Below are 15,550 nucleotides of genomic sequence, written 5' to 3'. Positions count from 1 at the left end.
GTGGTGTTCCCATGTATCTGCTGATCCTTGTCCTTCTAGATGGGAGTGGGTGAGGGTTTGGACGGCATTGTTGGAGGTTCAGTTCTGGGTCCTCTTTTGTTTGTCATTTATATAAATGATTTGGATGAGGATTTAAAAGACATGGTTAATACATTTGGGGATGACACCAAAATTGGTGGCATAGTGAACAGTGAAGAAGGTTTTCTGAGATTTCAAAGCGATCTTGATCAAATTGGTCAATGGGCTGAAAAATGGCAGATGGAGTTCAATCTGGATAAATTCAAGGTATTGCATTTTGGAACAACAAACAAAGGTAGGGCTTATACAATTAATGGAGAACAGAGGGACCTCGGGGTGCGGGCACGTAATTCTGTAAAGTTTGCATCATATATAGACAGGATGGTTAAAAAAGACATTTAGCCTTCATTGCTCAGTCTTTTGAGTATAGGAGTTGGGAAGTTACATTGAGGTTGTACCGGACATTGGTGAGGCCTCTTCTAGAAAATTGTGCAGTTCTGGTTGCTCAGTTATAGAAAAGAAATTATTAAGCTGGAGAGAGTTCAGAAGAGATTTATCAGCATATGAAAGGTTTGAACTATAAAGAAAGGCTTGACAGGCTGGGACTTTTTTCACTGGAGTGTAGGAGATTGAAAGGTGTCCTGATAGAAGTTTTCAAATCATGAGGGGTATAGATAGACAGTTGTCTTTTCTCGAGGATGGGGGATTTCAAGAGTATGGGACATACATTTAAGGTGAGAGGAGAGAGATTTAAAAGACATGAGGGGAAAATTTTTTGTACGGAGGGTGGTTTGTGTGTAGAATGAACTTCCTGAGGAAGTGGTGGATGTGGGTACAATTACAGCGTTTAAAACTCATTTGAATAGGTACATGAATAGGAAAGGGGTGCAGGAATATGGGCCAGGAACAGGCAGGTGGGACTAGCTCAGTTTGGGATTATGTTTGGCATGGACTGGTTGGACTTAATGGTCTGTTTCAAAGCTGTATGACTCCGCGAATTATGGATACAGAGTATTGGTGGTGGAGGAAGGGGATGTGTGTGAATGTGGTGCTAATCAAACGGCTGCTTTTTCCTGGATGGTATTAAGCTTCTTGAGTGTTGTTGGAGCTGCCCCCATCCAGGCAAGTGGGGAGTATTCCATCACACTCCTGACTCGTGGTTTGTCGATGGTGGACAGGCTTTGGGATGTTAGGAAGAGCCTTACTCACCATAGGATTCCTAGTGTCCGACTTACTCATGTAGTTACTGTGTGTGGCTAATGCAGTTGATTTTTCAGTCAGTGATAACTCCCAGGATGTTGACAGTGGGGGATTCAGTGATGGTAACACCATTGAATGCTGGTACTGCTATGCCTACTCTGAGGTAAGGTCAAACCCTTAATTTGTTCATCGCTGTCTCTATAGCGATTCCTATTTGCCAAGCTCTTCAGCCATCTGACATCAGCGAGGAAGGCTCGTAAGTCTGAGATCCCTCATTTTAGGCTGAAGAAGGTACAGAACATTAAGATGTGGCTGTCACTGCGTTCCTACCTGAAGGTAAGTGTGGAACTCATCGAATCGTACCATACACACAGTTTGTTAAATCAGGCTGTGCTGGCAGGAGATGGGCATCCAGAACATTTGGATTTCAGGTGATTGGCAAATTAACCAGAAGTGATATGGGAGCATTATTTGACCTAGGAAGTCATCGTGATCTGTAACTCACTGTTTGAAAGGGCAGCAATTCAATAACTTTTAAAGTGAATTGGATTAACCTTCAAATGGAATATATTAATAAAGGTATTGAGTAAGAACAGCAAAGTAGAATTAACTGAATGTCTGTACTAAAAAGTAGGCACAGGCATGATGGGCTGAATGGCCTCTGATTTAATTCATTTAAGACCATTCAGCCCATTTTGTCTGCTTCTGTTATTCTATTTGTGTGCTGTAGATGTGTCTGTATCATCGCAATAGTCTGCAATTAATTATTCTTTTCAGTTTGCTTTTGGGTTGTGAGATTCACTAACAAACGTTATTACCCATCCCGAATTACCCCTTGAGGTGGTGGTGGGAACTGTCACTGATTCACTAACAGCACTGTGAGTGTGTGAGGAGGGTAACAGGCAAGGACCAAGCAAATACCCATAGAGGAGGTGCACCAGATCCATCAGTCAAGGCTGGGGAAGAGATTGGAGGATTCCCCGGGGCCATTCGGCCAGTGAGGAAAGAACCTGAAGCAAATCAAAATGAAGGGACCAGCCTTGGATTCAAGTGGCTCAGGCCTGCTCCCTGTCAAATGAATCTCAAGGTTCCGGAGATCATTCTAGAGCACAGTGGCTCAGATTGAAATAACTGAAAAGGTTGCAAACCAACGACCAGGTACACACACACACTGACTGGGGTGAAGTTGATCAATGGACTCAGTCTCAATAATGAATCATCTCCTCTTTCTGATGGGCACGTTTATTTCCCACATTGGGTTAATGATTATACAGAGTACTGTCAAAACGCAATTGCCTTTAGCATTGAATGAGCCACATATAACAGACTGGAACAGCAGGTTAATTGAAACTGTCTCAGCTAATGGATAGTAGACGGGAGAGAGCAGATTATGTGAGCTTTATTTCCAGATGAATTAATTTTTCTGGTTATTTATGACCCAAGTCCCCATTTCCCTCAGCTCCTTTCACACCAAACGACGTGTAGGGAAAGAGGAGCTAACTATTTGAGGGGTGGGGAGGGGAGATGCCTGAGGAATGGAGATATGAGAGTAAAAGAATGGATTAGGAAGTCAGAGAGTTGGAGGCAGGATAGAATCTTCCTGGAGAGTGAGAATTTGACAATTGGGAGGACAGCAATAGTCCCTTAGGTGTATATCTGGGAAGCTGCAAAGTGATCAAATGTGCTGCTCATAGAAGCAAGTCATCCCCTCACAACTGACACCACTCTGGCTCCATCAGAAAAGTAATGGTCAGAGTTTGAATTAAAGAATGTAAGAGCAGAAGGAGAAGCTGAATTTCCATGTTCCAACATTTCTGGTTAAAATAACTTACACGTGTCTGTAGTAAGAAAGCCACTCCGAAGAAATTCTTGGGCAATCATCGCATAAACCTTAATCTGTACCACTCTTGTCAACAACACATGGTACGGTGGCTCAGTGGTTAGCACTGCTGCCTCACAACACCAGGGACCCAGGTTCAATTCCACCCTCGGACAACGGTGTGTGGAATTTGCACATTCTCCTTATGATCTCCACTGGGGTGCTCCGGTTTCCTTCCACAGTCCAAAGATTTGTAGGTTAGGTGGATTGGCAGGGAAATGCAGGGTTACAGGGATAAGGTGGGTCTGGATGGGATGCTCTTTGGAGGGTCAGTGCGGCCTTGGTTCTGAACTGTGCTTGCATGCTGCAGGGATTCTATAATTAACATCCCTCTTTCTCTCTCCAACTCTTTTCTACCACTTACTGTTCTGCTCATTCTGACACTTCATCTCCCTCAGTGGTTAGCACTGCTGCCTCACAGCACCAGAGACCCAGGTTCAGGTCAGGCGACTGACTGTGTGCAGTTTGCACATTCTCCCAGTGTCTGTGTGGGTTTCCTCCGGGTGCTCCGGTTTCCTCCCACAGTCCAAAAATGTGCAGGTGAGATGAATTGGCCGTGCTAAATTGTCTATGCTAAATTGCCCGTAGTGTTAGGTGAAGGGGTAAATGTAGGGGAATGGGTCTGTGGGTTGCGCTTTGGAGGGTTGGTGTGGATTTGTTGGGCCGAAGGGCCTGTTTCCACACTGTGAGTAATCTAAACTCTTTCTATTTCTCTTTTTCTCCTTTACTTCATTCTCACTCTCACAGAGGCGGGGCCCACAACGCTCGGTTGATGTCATTGTTTCATCAGCGTTCTTACTCACTCTGTCAATCGCTTTCATCTGCTGTGCCCAGGTAAGATTCAGAATGTCCTTCCATTTATTGAAGAGGGAACATCATCATATCTGATTTCACTTGAATTGTTTCATTGTATTCTTGTAACCACTCTCCCCTTCGTTAATCTCACTATCCCCAAGCACCCAGTTCCTGCCCAAATTACCAGTACGTTGCCTTCATGAGAGGTTGTGCTGAATGTATTGCAAGAAGGGAGTGCTGCACTGTCAGAGGATGAGTACTGAGGCATTGCTACACTATCGGAAGTTACTATTGTTAAGATAAATATGTTAAAGTAAAGCCCGGACTCCCTCTCAGGTGAACACCAACAATGGCTTAGAGGGGAACTCGTAGGTGCCGCTATCTGTTGCACTTGTCCTTCTAGATGAAAGCGGTCACAGGTTTGGAAACTGTGAAGGATCTTTGGTGAATTTCTGCAGTGCACCTTATACACTGCTACTACTAAACATGAATGGCAGGAGGAGCAAATTTCTGTGGGTGGGGTGTTTCCAGCAACTTGATTTTGTTTCCAATTTCCAGCATCCTTCGTTTTTAGATAAATCAAGCAGGCTGTTTTGAGCTGCTTGTGGCGGTGGAGCTGTGCTCAACCAGACAAGTGGAAAATATTCCGTCACATTCCTGACTTGTGGGGAAGCGACTGGTTTATTAGAATCAATTTCCGTAACACAAAAATTCTTTCCTTCATTTCCAAGATCCTTCATGGCCGCATGAGCTTTCTGGATTCTCTGTATAACTGGGAGCTACTGATCTGGGGAGCAGCCCTGGCCATTTTCCTGCTAAGGTTGGTCACACTGGGCTCAGAGATCAGCAGGAAATACAATAATGTCTCCATCTTGCTCACAGAACAGGTACGTACCTAATGTTTTTATCCAGCAGAACCTGTTAATGGGGAAACTGTTAGCTAGACCAGAAACATTAACTGATTTCTCTGCACAGGTGCTGAGCTTTTCCAGCGATTTTGGTTTTAGTTTCTGATTGCCAACACCTGCAGTTATTTGGATTTTTACCTGTTCCTTAGACCATCTAATACTGCAACCGCTCAGCTCAACTGTTTCTCACAGAGTCATAGAGACATGCAGGAATTGTTTGTATAATTTCAGCAGGTTTGCTGCGAGTGTTCAGAAAGGTAACAAAATTGGCTTTGCTTTGAGGGATGGGGCTGTATTGGCAGTCTGCAGTAAATTCTTATCAATGCCTCGTCTTCCCTTCAATAGATCAACTTGTATTTAAAGATGGAAATTAAACCCAACAAGAAGGAACAGCTGTCCATCGTGAACAATGTGCTAAAACTTGCCACAAAATTACTGAAGGTGAGCAAGTCCCATTTTTCAAACATTCTTCTGCATTACTTCTTCCATTTCATCTCCCTCGTTCACTTGACAGAATGCCACACTCCCGGGGTGGGGGGGAAGTAATACTGATTGGATACCACATTGTCAGAGGTGGTATTTGTGAGGGGACTTGCTGTCCAGGACAGATAGCACCAGTGTTAATTACCTCGTTAAGGTCAGAACCGAATATACTGTCATTCTTTACACAGTTGAACAGTAGTTTAGGTTTCACTGGCTCACCAGAATAATGGACTGCTACAGGAACTGTCTGAGGACGCTGTTTCTCTACAAGAGGGGAGGGGATGATAAACAGATGAAATTGGGAGCATTATCATCACCAGGTCGGTGCTGTGCTTTTCCCTTCCCCCACAGGAGTTGGACTCTCCATTCCGGGTGTACGGACTGACTATGAACCCTCTGCTGTACAACATTACACGGGTCGTCATTCTGTCAGCAGTGTCTGGAGTCATCAGTGACCTGCTGGGCTTCAACCTCCGGGTGAGTTACCCCATCCCAAACAAACGTCAACACGGACCACCCTCTTACCGGGTGCTCTCTCCTGCCCCCATTCCCTTAGACTGCAAGGCATTTAGCCTTCCAGTTCCTCACCCACTCAGTTGCTGCTGAATCTTTGAGTACTAGTGAATTACACTCTATTTCTTTCCTTTTCCCCAGCTGTGGAAGATTAAATGACCTTGGGTTTTGACTGGAGTCACATGAAAAGGAGGCTGAAGAAGTGTGTGCACACAGACTATGTCAAATCTGCTGGAGAGTGTGGAACGGGGAGGTTCTCCTATTGAATTGCATGGGTCATGGCCCCCTGGACAACAGAGACAACAGAGACAACACCAGGGCAGGAACAGTCAAGTAAGCTCAAGGGAGCCATTTAGTATTTTTTTCTTCTACTGTCACTAGTCTTCTCCCTAGCAGATGCTACAAACAGTAACACAGAAACAATTGCAACAGATCAGAGTAAATGAATGTGGTTGCAGAACATCTCTCAGTTGTTTAAATTTGATTACATTTCAGTCTTTTCTCTGGTTCTGATGAAAGACGGTCTCAACCTGAAGCACGAACAGCTTTTCTCTGCTCCTTGCTGGTACCTGATTTCCAGCATTTTGTTTTTTTTAAAAATATCACCCAACTCTTTCCTCAACTTGTAACTCTTATCCAGGTACGGGTCAGGTCTGTTTATCACACTCATCTGCAAAGCTGGAATTTAAGACTGACATAAAATATAATATCCATGTTGCTGCTAAAATCATGTATTTTATCAGGGAGTTAGGTCAGTATGCACTCTTTAGATCAATTTATTTTTCTGCTGTATTTAACTGTATAATTTATTTCCAAATAAAGCTTACATCCAATTCATTCATTTTAGTTTTTCATTGTAAATTCAAATTCTCTTTCTTCACATTACATATAGCATCATCACCAGTGACCCAAAACAACCAACAGCATTTTTTTCTTTTTAAAAAAAAGACCCAGAGTGATTGGCCAGTTCAACCAGGGAAATAAGTGTTACAGAAAGCAAACCGATTTTGGACTGAACGAAATCAATCTCTAACCTGGATTTTGTGCTGGAGCGAGATTCGAACTTTTTGAATGTTCTTGACTGAGACAGTACAACAGAGGACTTGGGAACAGAGGAACGTGAAGCTCAATTCGCTCTGCTAGACTTGATTTTCACATTAATCTGACTCAAGGCTATTAACAACGTCCCTGACCCAACTGGGAGAATGAACGGAAGGTGCAGTACTCTGACTCAATTTACCAAGTCACATGGTTTTCAAACAGCTTGCATTTACATAATGTTTTTAACACAACAAAACAGGCCATGTAATGGTCCCACTAGAGTGGGAAATGCAGCATATTGTAGCAGAGATAATTATTCATCATCTTGACCAAAAGTTTTGAAACACGTGCTGAGATTGAAAGTTAAGGTTTATTTTACAGTGCAACACCATGACAAAGGATTTGCATTTCTCATGTCATACATTAAAAAAATATGAGGGTTTACAGATCTCGCCCTAATGACAGTATTTATAGAGACTGTACAGTATAAAAATTTACAACCAACACACTCAAGGCTTGTTCAGCTTTACTCAAAGACTGCATCCATGCCATGAGTACTGTACAGTCTACAAGATGTTGTGAACATTACTGATGTTGGGGAGGGAGCAATGTGTGTTAGTCTACTGCACCAACAAGGAAATAAAATGAGACATCAACAGTGTGGGGGTGGAAACTGGAGCTGAGCAGTGTATGAATTGTGAGGAATTTCAAACCACCTTCGCGTGGACTCCAATGTTCAACTCTTGGCATGAACAGAATATGAAATACAGCAGTAAAATAGTCACAAGACTCCACCTTCACCACACAGTCCAGAGTTTCCGTTCCATCTCCTACACACTCTTAGCAGAAAAAGGGTTGACAGTTCACAGGGTAATGGAATACAGTTTTGGCCAATGCACATTCCTGGATGACAGTCTAAGTGACTTGGTAAAGGTATAAAAAAATGGCAACATGATTCGAGGTTGGAGAGAGCACCTTGCAGAATGAAAGCTGGGAAATGAGGCAAATTCAAGAGGTTTCACAAAGTCTTCAGAGAGACAGGGAAGAGACAAACAAGAACTCTATTCTATCACCTGCCTTGCTCATTTCCAGAATATTCCATTGCTGCTATTGACAATGAGTTAAGGTCGAGGGTTTCCCACAACACTGATTTTAGTGGAGAACAGAAAAGACACAAATTAAACAAAACAGGAACAATGAGGAGACTCCAACACACAATGGCACAGGAAATGCAAAATTTGAATAAAAATAATTTTTAAAAAAGTGAATTTGTTCAAAATACTGAAGATGTTTATAAACTGCATCAAAATCACTGAAAAACAAAATATTTTACACTGATTGGTAGTCTAATGAAACATACACAAAACAAGTTACAGAACCCAATGAATAGCAGTTTATAATCTGGACTTGAAGAACCTGATAACATTACAGAACTCAAAGAGGAGACAGGAGTCCTAAATCTCTGGTGGTCAGAATACTGCACCAGATTAACTGCAAGAAATTTCTTGTGTACAGTATTAGAAAACATCAAAGAGCAATGCATGTACAGTCTGACAGTGAGCTGTTTGAGAGCAGACACAACATGTGAGACAGGCTTTTGAACACTAAGGCATTCACAGACAATAAAAGCTAAAGGCCCATGTAACACAAAAGAGAGTGGCCATGGGGGTGGTGTCCAAGGTGTTCAGTTCATTAACCTGTACAGAAACAGTGTAACACTCGCTAGTCAACAGCGTCACATCCAGTTAGCGGTAACTCATTTCAAAGGCAGAGATTTGGTGACGGTAAATTTCTGATAGCTCACACGCCAGAAGAGTCACTGGCTCTGTGGTTGAGATGTTCAAGCTGGCACTGACGGGGAGTATGGACTGTGAAACCACCGCTGTGATTGGAAAGACAATGTGCCAGAGTATGAGGAATGGGTCACTGTTGTACAAAGTGTAAACTGCACACAATCAACATCTGTTCATAAAAACAGGAGTGTCTCACAGCCTGTATTGCCATTATGAGGCAGACAAGTTTGTCCAAACAATGGAGCAAATTGAAAAATCCTTCACTTCAACTAAAATGTTTCAATGCAAAAAACTGACTGCACTACTCAAATTTAAATAAGATGCAATTCACACTTAACAGAAATCAAAAGTTTATAAAAATAATTTAACATATATAACGAAGTTTGCTTTTGGTTACATGGGTCTCTGAGCATCTGGTTTCCTCCAGGGTCCAGGGGTTATTTGTGTTTTTCTTGGAGCAGGTCCAGTTCTGGGTGCAGGGCTGGAGTGTTGTATGGAGGGGACTTCCTCACCATGCCTCTCCATATCATGCTCTGCACTCCTTTGTTCCAGGCTCTTTAACTGATCGTCACTCTTGCTGAAGGCGCTAGGTTGTTCGATCGCTGTAGAGTGGGAGCTGTCCTGCATGGCTCTGCCTGCTCCCTGACCAAGGTCAGGAGGTTGCAATGTTTCCTGCCCCCCAACACGTGACGTGGGTCTCTTTTTTTGAGGCCTGTCACTGGTCTTTCCGGACCCCTCACTGCACTGGAGTGAGGCACTAGCCAAATGCTCCACAGTGCTAGAGGGTGGGTAAGCATATCTCCTGTTGCAGTGTCTGTGGTTTGGGCTCTCAGATTGGTCAGTCACCTGTTTAGAATGAGCCACTTTAACTAGGCTGGACCCATCATCTCTGCTCTCAGCTCTCTCTCCCAGAGTCACACTGTCCAATTCCTCTCTACTTCCTTCTCTATCCTTCCTGCTGGCCTTTCTTGGACTCCGTGACCTAGTCATACCGCCTACTGGCCTTTCCTTGGCTTCAACTTCCTGGAAGCTGCCCTGGTTGCTTTCTGACTGTTCTTTAAACTTTCCCCTCCTTGGGCTTCCTGATGCATCTGGCGTCTGTCGCCTTTGCTTCTCGGTTTTTTTGGGGCTAGCTGACTGCTCCCGGTACCCAGCAGCTTGCTTCTTGCCATGTTTGTGAGGGCTCAGGGCCCTGCTTTCGATGCCAGTGGCCAACACCTCGTCATTCCTGGCCAGTCGCTCTTGCCTCGGACTGTGCCCACTCTCTCCATCTGGTTTTGTTGCCCCGTCCTTCACAATCTCCGACTTGTCTCCTTCCTCAGCATTCTGACCACCTGTGAGGTTCGCAGTTCTAGCCGGTGTCCAGTGTGGGTCAGCAGCCAGGGGTCTGGGTGCCCACTGGGCACTGGTGGGCGAGTCATGACCTCTCCATATCTTCTCATGATTAAAAGTCTCTGCAGGGTCAGTGAGATGAGGGTTGGAACTGGGATGTGGATTGGATGGCAATGGCTGGTTTTCAGCAGCTGTGTTTAGTTCCTGGAGGCTGGTATATGGGGTGCTCTGGGTATCCCAATTGTCTGGAAAATAAGCAAAGCATTTATTATTCCACACTAGACAGAAAACAAATATGATCAACTATAAAGAATAAAAAAACTACACACATGCCATTTCCCTCCTGCATGATGCATAATCCCATAACCCTACATCTCAGCATGCACATCAAACCCCTTCCTACCTCACATAGTGCACCCCTCCTCAGTCAGAGAGGGGGCGAGGGGAAAGAGAAAGCAAGCGAGGGAGATAGAGAGAGAGCGAGAGAGGATGAAAGAGGGAGGTGGGGAGAAAGGGGGTGAGGGGAGAGAGAGAGGGAAGGGAGAGAGGGAGGAGAGCAGATCACAGATTCTACGGTTTATATGGGTGAGGTGCTTGGCTCTGAGGTTCCACAGATCAAGTATTTCAATCCCCCACTTGATGGAAATTAAATGCATGAATCTTACTTCTACATATAGCGCACGACTGACATCAGAAAAAGATGGCAGAATGTTTTAACCAATTGGTTCATGAACCCAATCAGAGAGAGGCAACTAGCTGTATAAGGCAGTGTTCCACAGTAGCCAAACTCCCACATCACAGGACTGGCCTTGGAGAGGTTAAAGAGGCTGGGCCTGCATGGTCTGGAGTTGAACAGAATGAGAGGTGAAACTCATGGACACTGAAAACTCAGAGTTCAACAGAGTGGCTGCAAGGAAGGTTTCCACTGTCTGGGGGTGGGACCAGGGTCTGGCACAGAATAAAAAACAAGCCATTTAGGACTGAGAAGAGGAGGAATTGCTTCACTCAGATAGTGGCGAATATTCAGAATTCTCTATCCCAGATCAATCATTGAGAATGTTCAAGGTGGAAATCAATAGGAAACAAATGACATCAAAGAAACAGGGAGAGTCTAGGAAAGTGACATCGAGGTAGATGATCAGCCAGGACTGACAGTGGCACAGGCTTGAGTCAATGAATGGACTTCTGCTACAATGTTTAATAGATTGGCCCATTAAAGCATCTACTGAACAGTCCTATCCAGCTAGCGTACGGTGAAACAATGATCATTCAAGTAGACTTCAACAGCACCTACAACGAGAACCAGCTGAAAACGAGGGGGTTTGGAGGGTTGGGAGAATCACACATCAGGACAAAGGATTAGACATTCTCCCAGAGTTGCAATGTACCTGATCATGTTAAATTCAGCAGTAAACAATAACTGCCTTGTTAGAATGTAGGCTGTTGGGAGCAGGTTTCCTCAGGAATGAAGCACAAATGCAAATCTCAAATTAGCAACTCAAGTCTTAGACTTCTGATTTATTTAGTTTGCCTTCTACCAATCCTACTTGCTGGAGGCTAAACAAGTCACATTTATATCGTGCCTTTAAAGCAGTAAAATGTCCCAAGGTCTTCAACAGGGACTTTATCAGGTCAAATCAGTCACTAGCCACATAAGGAAATATCAGGAAAAGTGACAGAATTTTGATTGGTCTTAAAGGCAAGACAGAGGGAGAGGTAGAAAGTAACTCCAGACCTAAGGCCCAAGCCAAAGGCTGAGGTCAGAGGTACAGCAATTTAATACAGTTGAAGGGATGGTGTGCAAGTTATAGAGATAGGAAGGGTAGGTCTGTTAAGGGATTTAAAATGAAGAATTTAAAACTGGGGTACTGTCAGGCCAGCAGTAAGTGCAGTTCAGTGAGTTTAACAGATGAGGGGAGTGTGTGTGTCTTGGCATGAGTTATGGATAATTTCAAGTTTATAGGGTGTAAGTTGTGAGGATCATTGAGAGTATGGGGGATAGCCAAGGCTGACTGTGACAGAGCAGCAGTAACAGGGTCAAGTTATCTCACTGACCTCTTGCTCTAAAGGAACGGGAGAGCGACTGTCACCCTCTAATAACCTCCCTTGATGGGACACCTCTTATTAGATTACCAGGTTACGCTACAGCTTTTATTTACTTTAATTCTCTCAAGTAGTTTCCTATCATCAGGACAGGCTTACATACAGGCTACCCTGCGTCTGTCAATTCATAATAATGAAGGCAGTGTCGTGCGTAGACATGGTTTGATGTTTTGGTGTGAATGAGGCTGGATGCCAGTCAGTCCCAACTACAGATGATCAATCTGCTCACTGTATGTTTCCAGCACAGGATCAGGTCATTTGGTCTCATGCTGCACAGCAGCCTCTATCTATCCCTTCCTAACTCACCCTTCAGTATGTCCTTCTACACTCTTCACCCTTCCTGGCTTATATAGTTCCCCTTAAATGAAGCAATAGTAATTACCTCAGCCACACCTTTTGGTAATGAGATTCCAATGCTAACACTCACAGGAGGAGAGATTGAACGGCTCAGGCCTGTTCTCACAGGAGCATAGAAGAACATGTTACAACCTTTGAATCACACAAGAATCACAGGCTGGATGTGGCGGGGTTGTTTCCTGTTGTGGGAGAGGCTAGGACCAGAGGGCATTACCACAGAGTGAAGGGTCATCCAGAGGAAATTACTGCAGAGTAAAGGGTCACCCAGAGGGCACGATCGCAGACTAAAGGGTCACCCAGTGGGCATGACCACAAACTGAAGGGTCACCCAGAGGGTACGACCACAGACTAAAGGGTCACCCAGTGGGCATGACCACAAACTGAAGGGTCACCCAGAGGGTACGACCACAGACTAAAGGGTCACCCAGAGGGCATGACCACAAACTGAAGGGTCACCCAGAGGGCACGATCGTAGAGTGAAGGGTCACCCAGAGGGCACGATCGCAGAGTGGAGGGTCACCCAGAGGGCACAATCCCAGAGTAAAGGGTGACTCAAAGGGCATTACCGCAGAGTAAAGGGTCACCCAGAGGGCACGATCACAGAGTGAAGGGTCACCCAGTTAAGAAAGATGAGAATTTTTTTTCTGAGTGAATCTGTGGAAGTTTTTACCTGGGTCATAAAGTACATTCACAGCTGACAGAAATTTTCAAGTTGCAAAGGAATCAAGAGTTGTAGGGAAAAGGAGGGAAAGTGGAGCTGAGGATTAATCAGATCAACCATGACATAATTGAATGTTGGAGCAGAATCAATGGGCTGAATGGCCTACTTCTACATTTTATAGTCTAACCACTCACTGGATAAAGGAGTTGTTCTTCTAGATTCCCAAACAGATTGGTTAGTGACTAACTTGTATTTTTCGCTGAGGTCTTGCCTCCCAAAGTGGAAACATCTTTCCATCTACTCTGACTGCTGCCACTTTGGTTTCAACTGAGCTAAAATGCCACATCATTACTTTGAAGAGCAGGTCAACCCTGACTACCATTTATTTCTCAGTTAACATCACTAAAAACATTGTGGGACCTTATTATACACAACTGGCTGATGCATTTCCTGAATTACTACATTGATCACTCTTCAAGAAAGTGTCTTCTACTGGTTGCAGAGTACTTTGGGACATCCAGAGGTCAGGGTGTGGTCTATAATGTGCGAATTGTACTCTAGCCAAGTTAGATTGTTGACTGGAGTTCTGAACTATGACACTAGAAATCATCAGCTCGGGAGTTTCAAACTGATCAGCAGAGCTCCACTACAAAGCCGTGGGGATGAGGGAGATGAGGGAGAAGAGGAGCCCAAGCAAGCAAGAAAGAGAAGCAGAGTGACCATGAGCAATAGAGCATGAGCACAGGCAAAGAAAGCGAGAAACAGTGAGAGGCATGCAAGGGAAAACAAGTGAAAGAATAAAAAGGAAAATGAGGGGTTAGGGATGGTGGTTTTGACAGATCCACAGTTCAGATTCATCTCACAGTCACTGACCTGACACAACATGAAACCTCAAGCCACAATTTCAGAATTTCCAAGTTGGCCAGTGCTCACATTAAATCCTGAAATTGTGGTCAAATTCAAAGCTGCACAATTGGTGAGAGCTGCTTGTCACCATCGAAAATCCAAACCCCCCCCCACCCACCCCATCCAAAAAGGTGACAGGGAGGGAGGGAAAAAGAGCAAGGTTCATGACTGAATCAAAATTGCAAAAATAAGGTTTTGAAAGTCTGAATAAAACCAAGTAAAAGACATGCAGATTTACCAGGTCCCAGGAGAGACGAGAGGAGATGGGAAGCCTCAACGCTGCTCGTGTGTCGTACAGGTGGAGAGGCTGCAAGGTGCCATTCCTAGAGAGGGGGAGGAGGGAGAAGCCTAGGACTAAATGTAACTATGAGAATAAAAAATAAGTTCCACAGAAGATTACATTTCTGCAAAGCCAGTGGCCAAGAGTAGGTTGAAGAGACAGACAGACACGCAGACCAGGGTGGGGAAGGGGTAGAGGGAGGGCAGTGATTCAGAGAGGTCTCAAACAGAATTTTATAGAAATTACTGCCACAGAGGAAACAGCATTCAGCCCCGTTTCAGGAACTGGGTTTGAATTGTAAAAGGGGCACAATTACTGCTTCACTATTACTCTCTTCACCACTCCCAATGCTCATCACTTAACACATTATAGGAATTTGGTCTGAAAAATTAAGATTCATAGGGAAACCCACCAAAGTCAGGCACCTGACCTATGCCTGGCTTCAGCATGAGGTGCACTCTCCTCCCTCCGGACTGAATCAACTCGATGGCTCGTTTGTGTGTGATCCCTTGAGTAGATTCGCCATTAATTTCAACAATCTGGTCACCGACCTGAAAGAGGAGGAGGAGAAAAAACAATCACATCTTGGACTGTGGCAACTGGGGGCTGTTGGGAATGGGGGCAAGAAAAGTGAGAGGCATCAAGGGAACGGAGGGGGCAGCTCAGTCGAGGTGCGAGAAGGAGATTGTTACGACAGTGAGGCAGAGCGTGTTGCAAACGGCCAATTAAAAAAACAAATCATTTTTCACACTTTGATTCCCTTTATGCCATCTTCCTCATGTCTCCTCACACCAAACCTCATCTTTGTTCACGTGATGAGAGGTGTGATCTGTTTCTCTTCCCATCCCATAGTAAAACCATCTCAATGAATGGACTACCATAAAATGCCATTGCCACAAAACACAGCAAGTGGCATGATGACCTACCACGCTCTTCCATTACTAGGCCAGACTAGTACAAGGGGACACTTACATGGATCCTGCCATCGAGTAATGCAGCACCACCTTCTGCCAGGCGGAGGATAAAGAGGCCCATGCTGTATTCCTTGCCTCCACGAACACTGAAGCCAAACCCTCGGGGACCCCTCTCCAGTTCCACAGAGAAGCAATCAGAGTTCTATTTGGAAACACACAAAAAATTAGAGAGAGAATGAAAACAAATAACAAGGTCTTGAAACCCTGGAGTAGGGAGTAATTCTCTGGGTGGTGCCAGTGCAGCTAAAACGCAGACTAAAATACTATAACACCCTCAGAACATTGCTATTAGTGGCAGTTACTGCCC

At 44.5% G+C, this 15,550-nt stretch overlaps 2 protein-coding genes across 4 annotated transcripts in view; one reads left to right on the top strand and one right to left on the bottom strand.

The window, feature by feature from the left end:
• Positions 1–6,633, top strand: part of LOC140467498 (protein PHTF1-like) — a 49,977-nt gene extending 43,344 nt beyond the window's left edge. For all 3 annotated transcript variants that reach the window (XM_072563914.1, XM_072563915.1, XM_072563916.1), the window contains 6 exons: positions 1,423–1,554; positions 3,845–3,931; positions 4,624–4,779; positions 5,146–5,241; positions 5,635–5,760; positions 5,938–6,633. In XM_072563914.1, coding sequence (XP_072420015.1) covers positions 1,423–1,554; positions 3,845–3,931; positions 4,624–4,779; positions 5,146–5,241; positions 5,635–5,760; positions 5,938–5,955 — 615 coding nt within the window. In that variant the 3' untranslated portion in view covers positions 5,956–6,633. The remainder of the gene's footprint in view (positions 1–1,422; positions 1,555–3,844; positions 3,932–4,623; positions 4,780–5,145; positions 5,242–5,634; positions 5,761–5,937) is intronic.
• Positions 6,634–7,188: 555 nt separating this feature from the next.
• Positions 7,189–15,550, bottom strand: part of LOC140467494 (membrane-associated guanylate kinase, WW and PDZ domain-containing protein 3-like) — a 135,733-nt gene continuing 127,371 nt past the window's right edge. Inside the window, 3 exon segments of the mRNA XM_072563911.1 lie at positions 7,189–10,207; positions 14,682–14,820; positions 15,242–15,385. Coding sequence (XP_072420012.1) covers positions 9,024–10,207; positions 14,682–14,820; positions 15,242–15,385 — 1,467 coding nt within the window. The 3' untranslated portion in view covers positions 7,189–9,023.

Source organism: Chiloscyllium punctatum, chromosome 45, assembly GCF_047496795.1.
Source record: "Chiloscyllium punctatum isolate Juve2018m chromosome 45, sChiPun1.3, whole genome shotgun sequence".
Lineage (NCBI taxonomy): Eukaryota > Metazoa > Chordata > Chondrichthyes > Orectolobiformes > Hemiscylliidae > Chiloscyllium > Chiloscyllium punctatum.
Note: the sequence above shows the minus strand (reverse complement) of the source record. Positions and strands in the feature narration are given on the sequence as shown.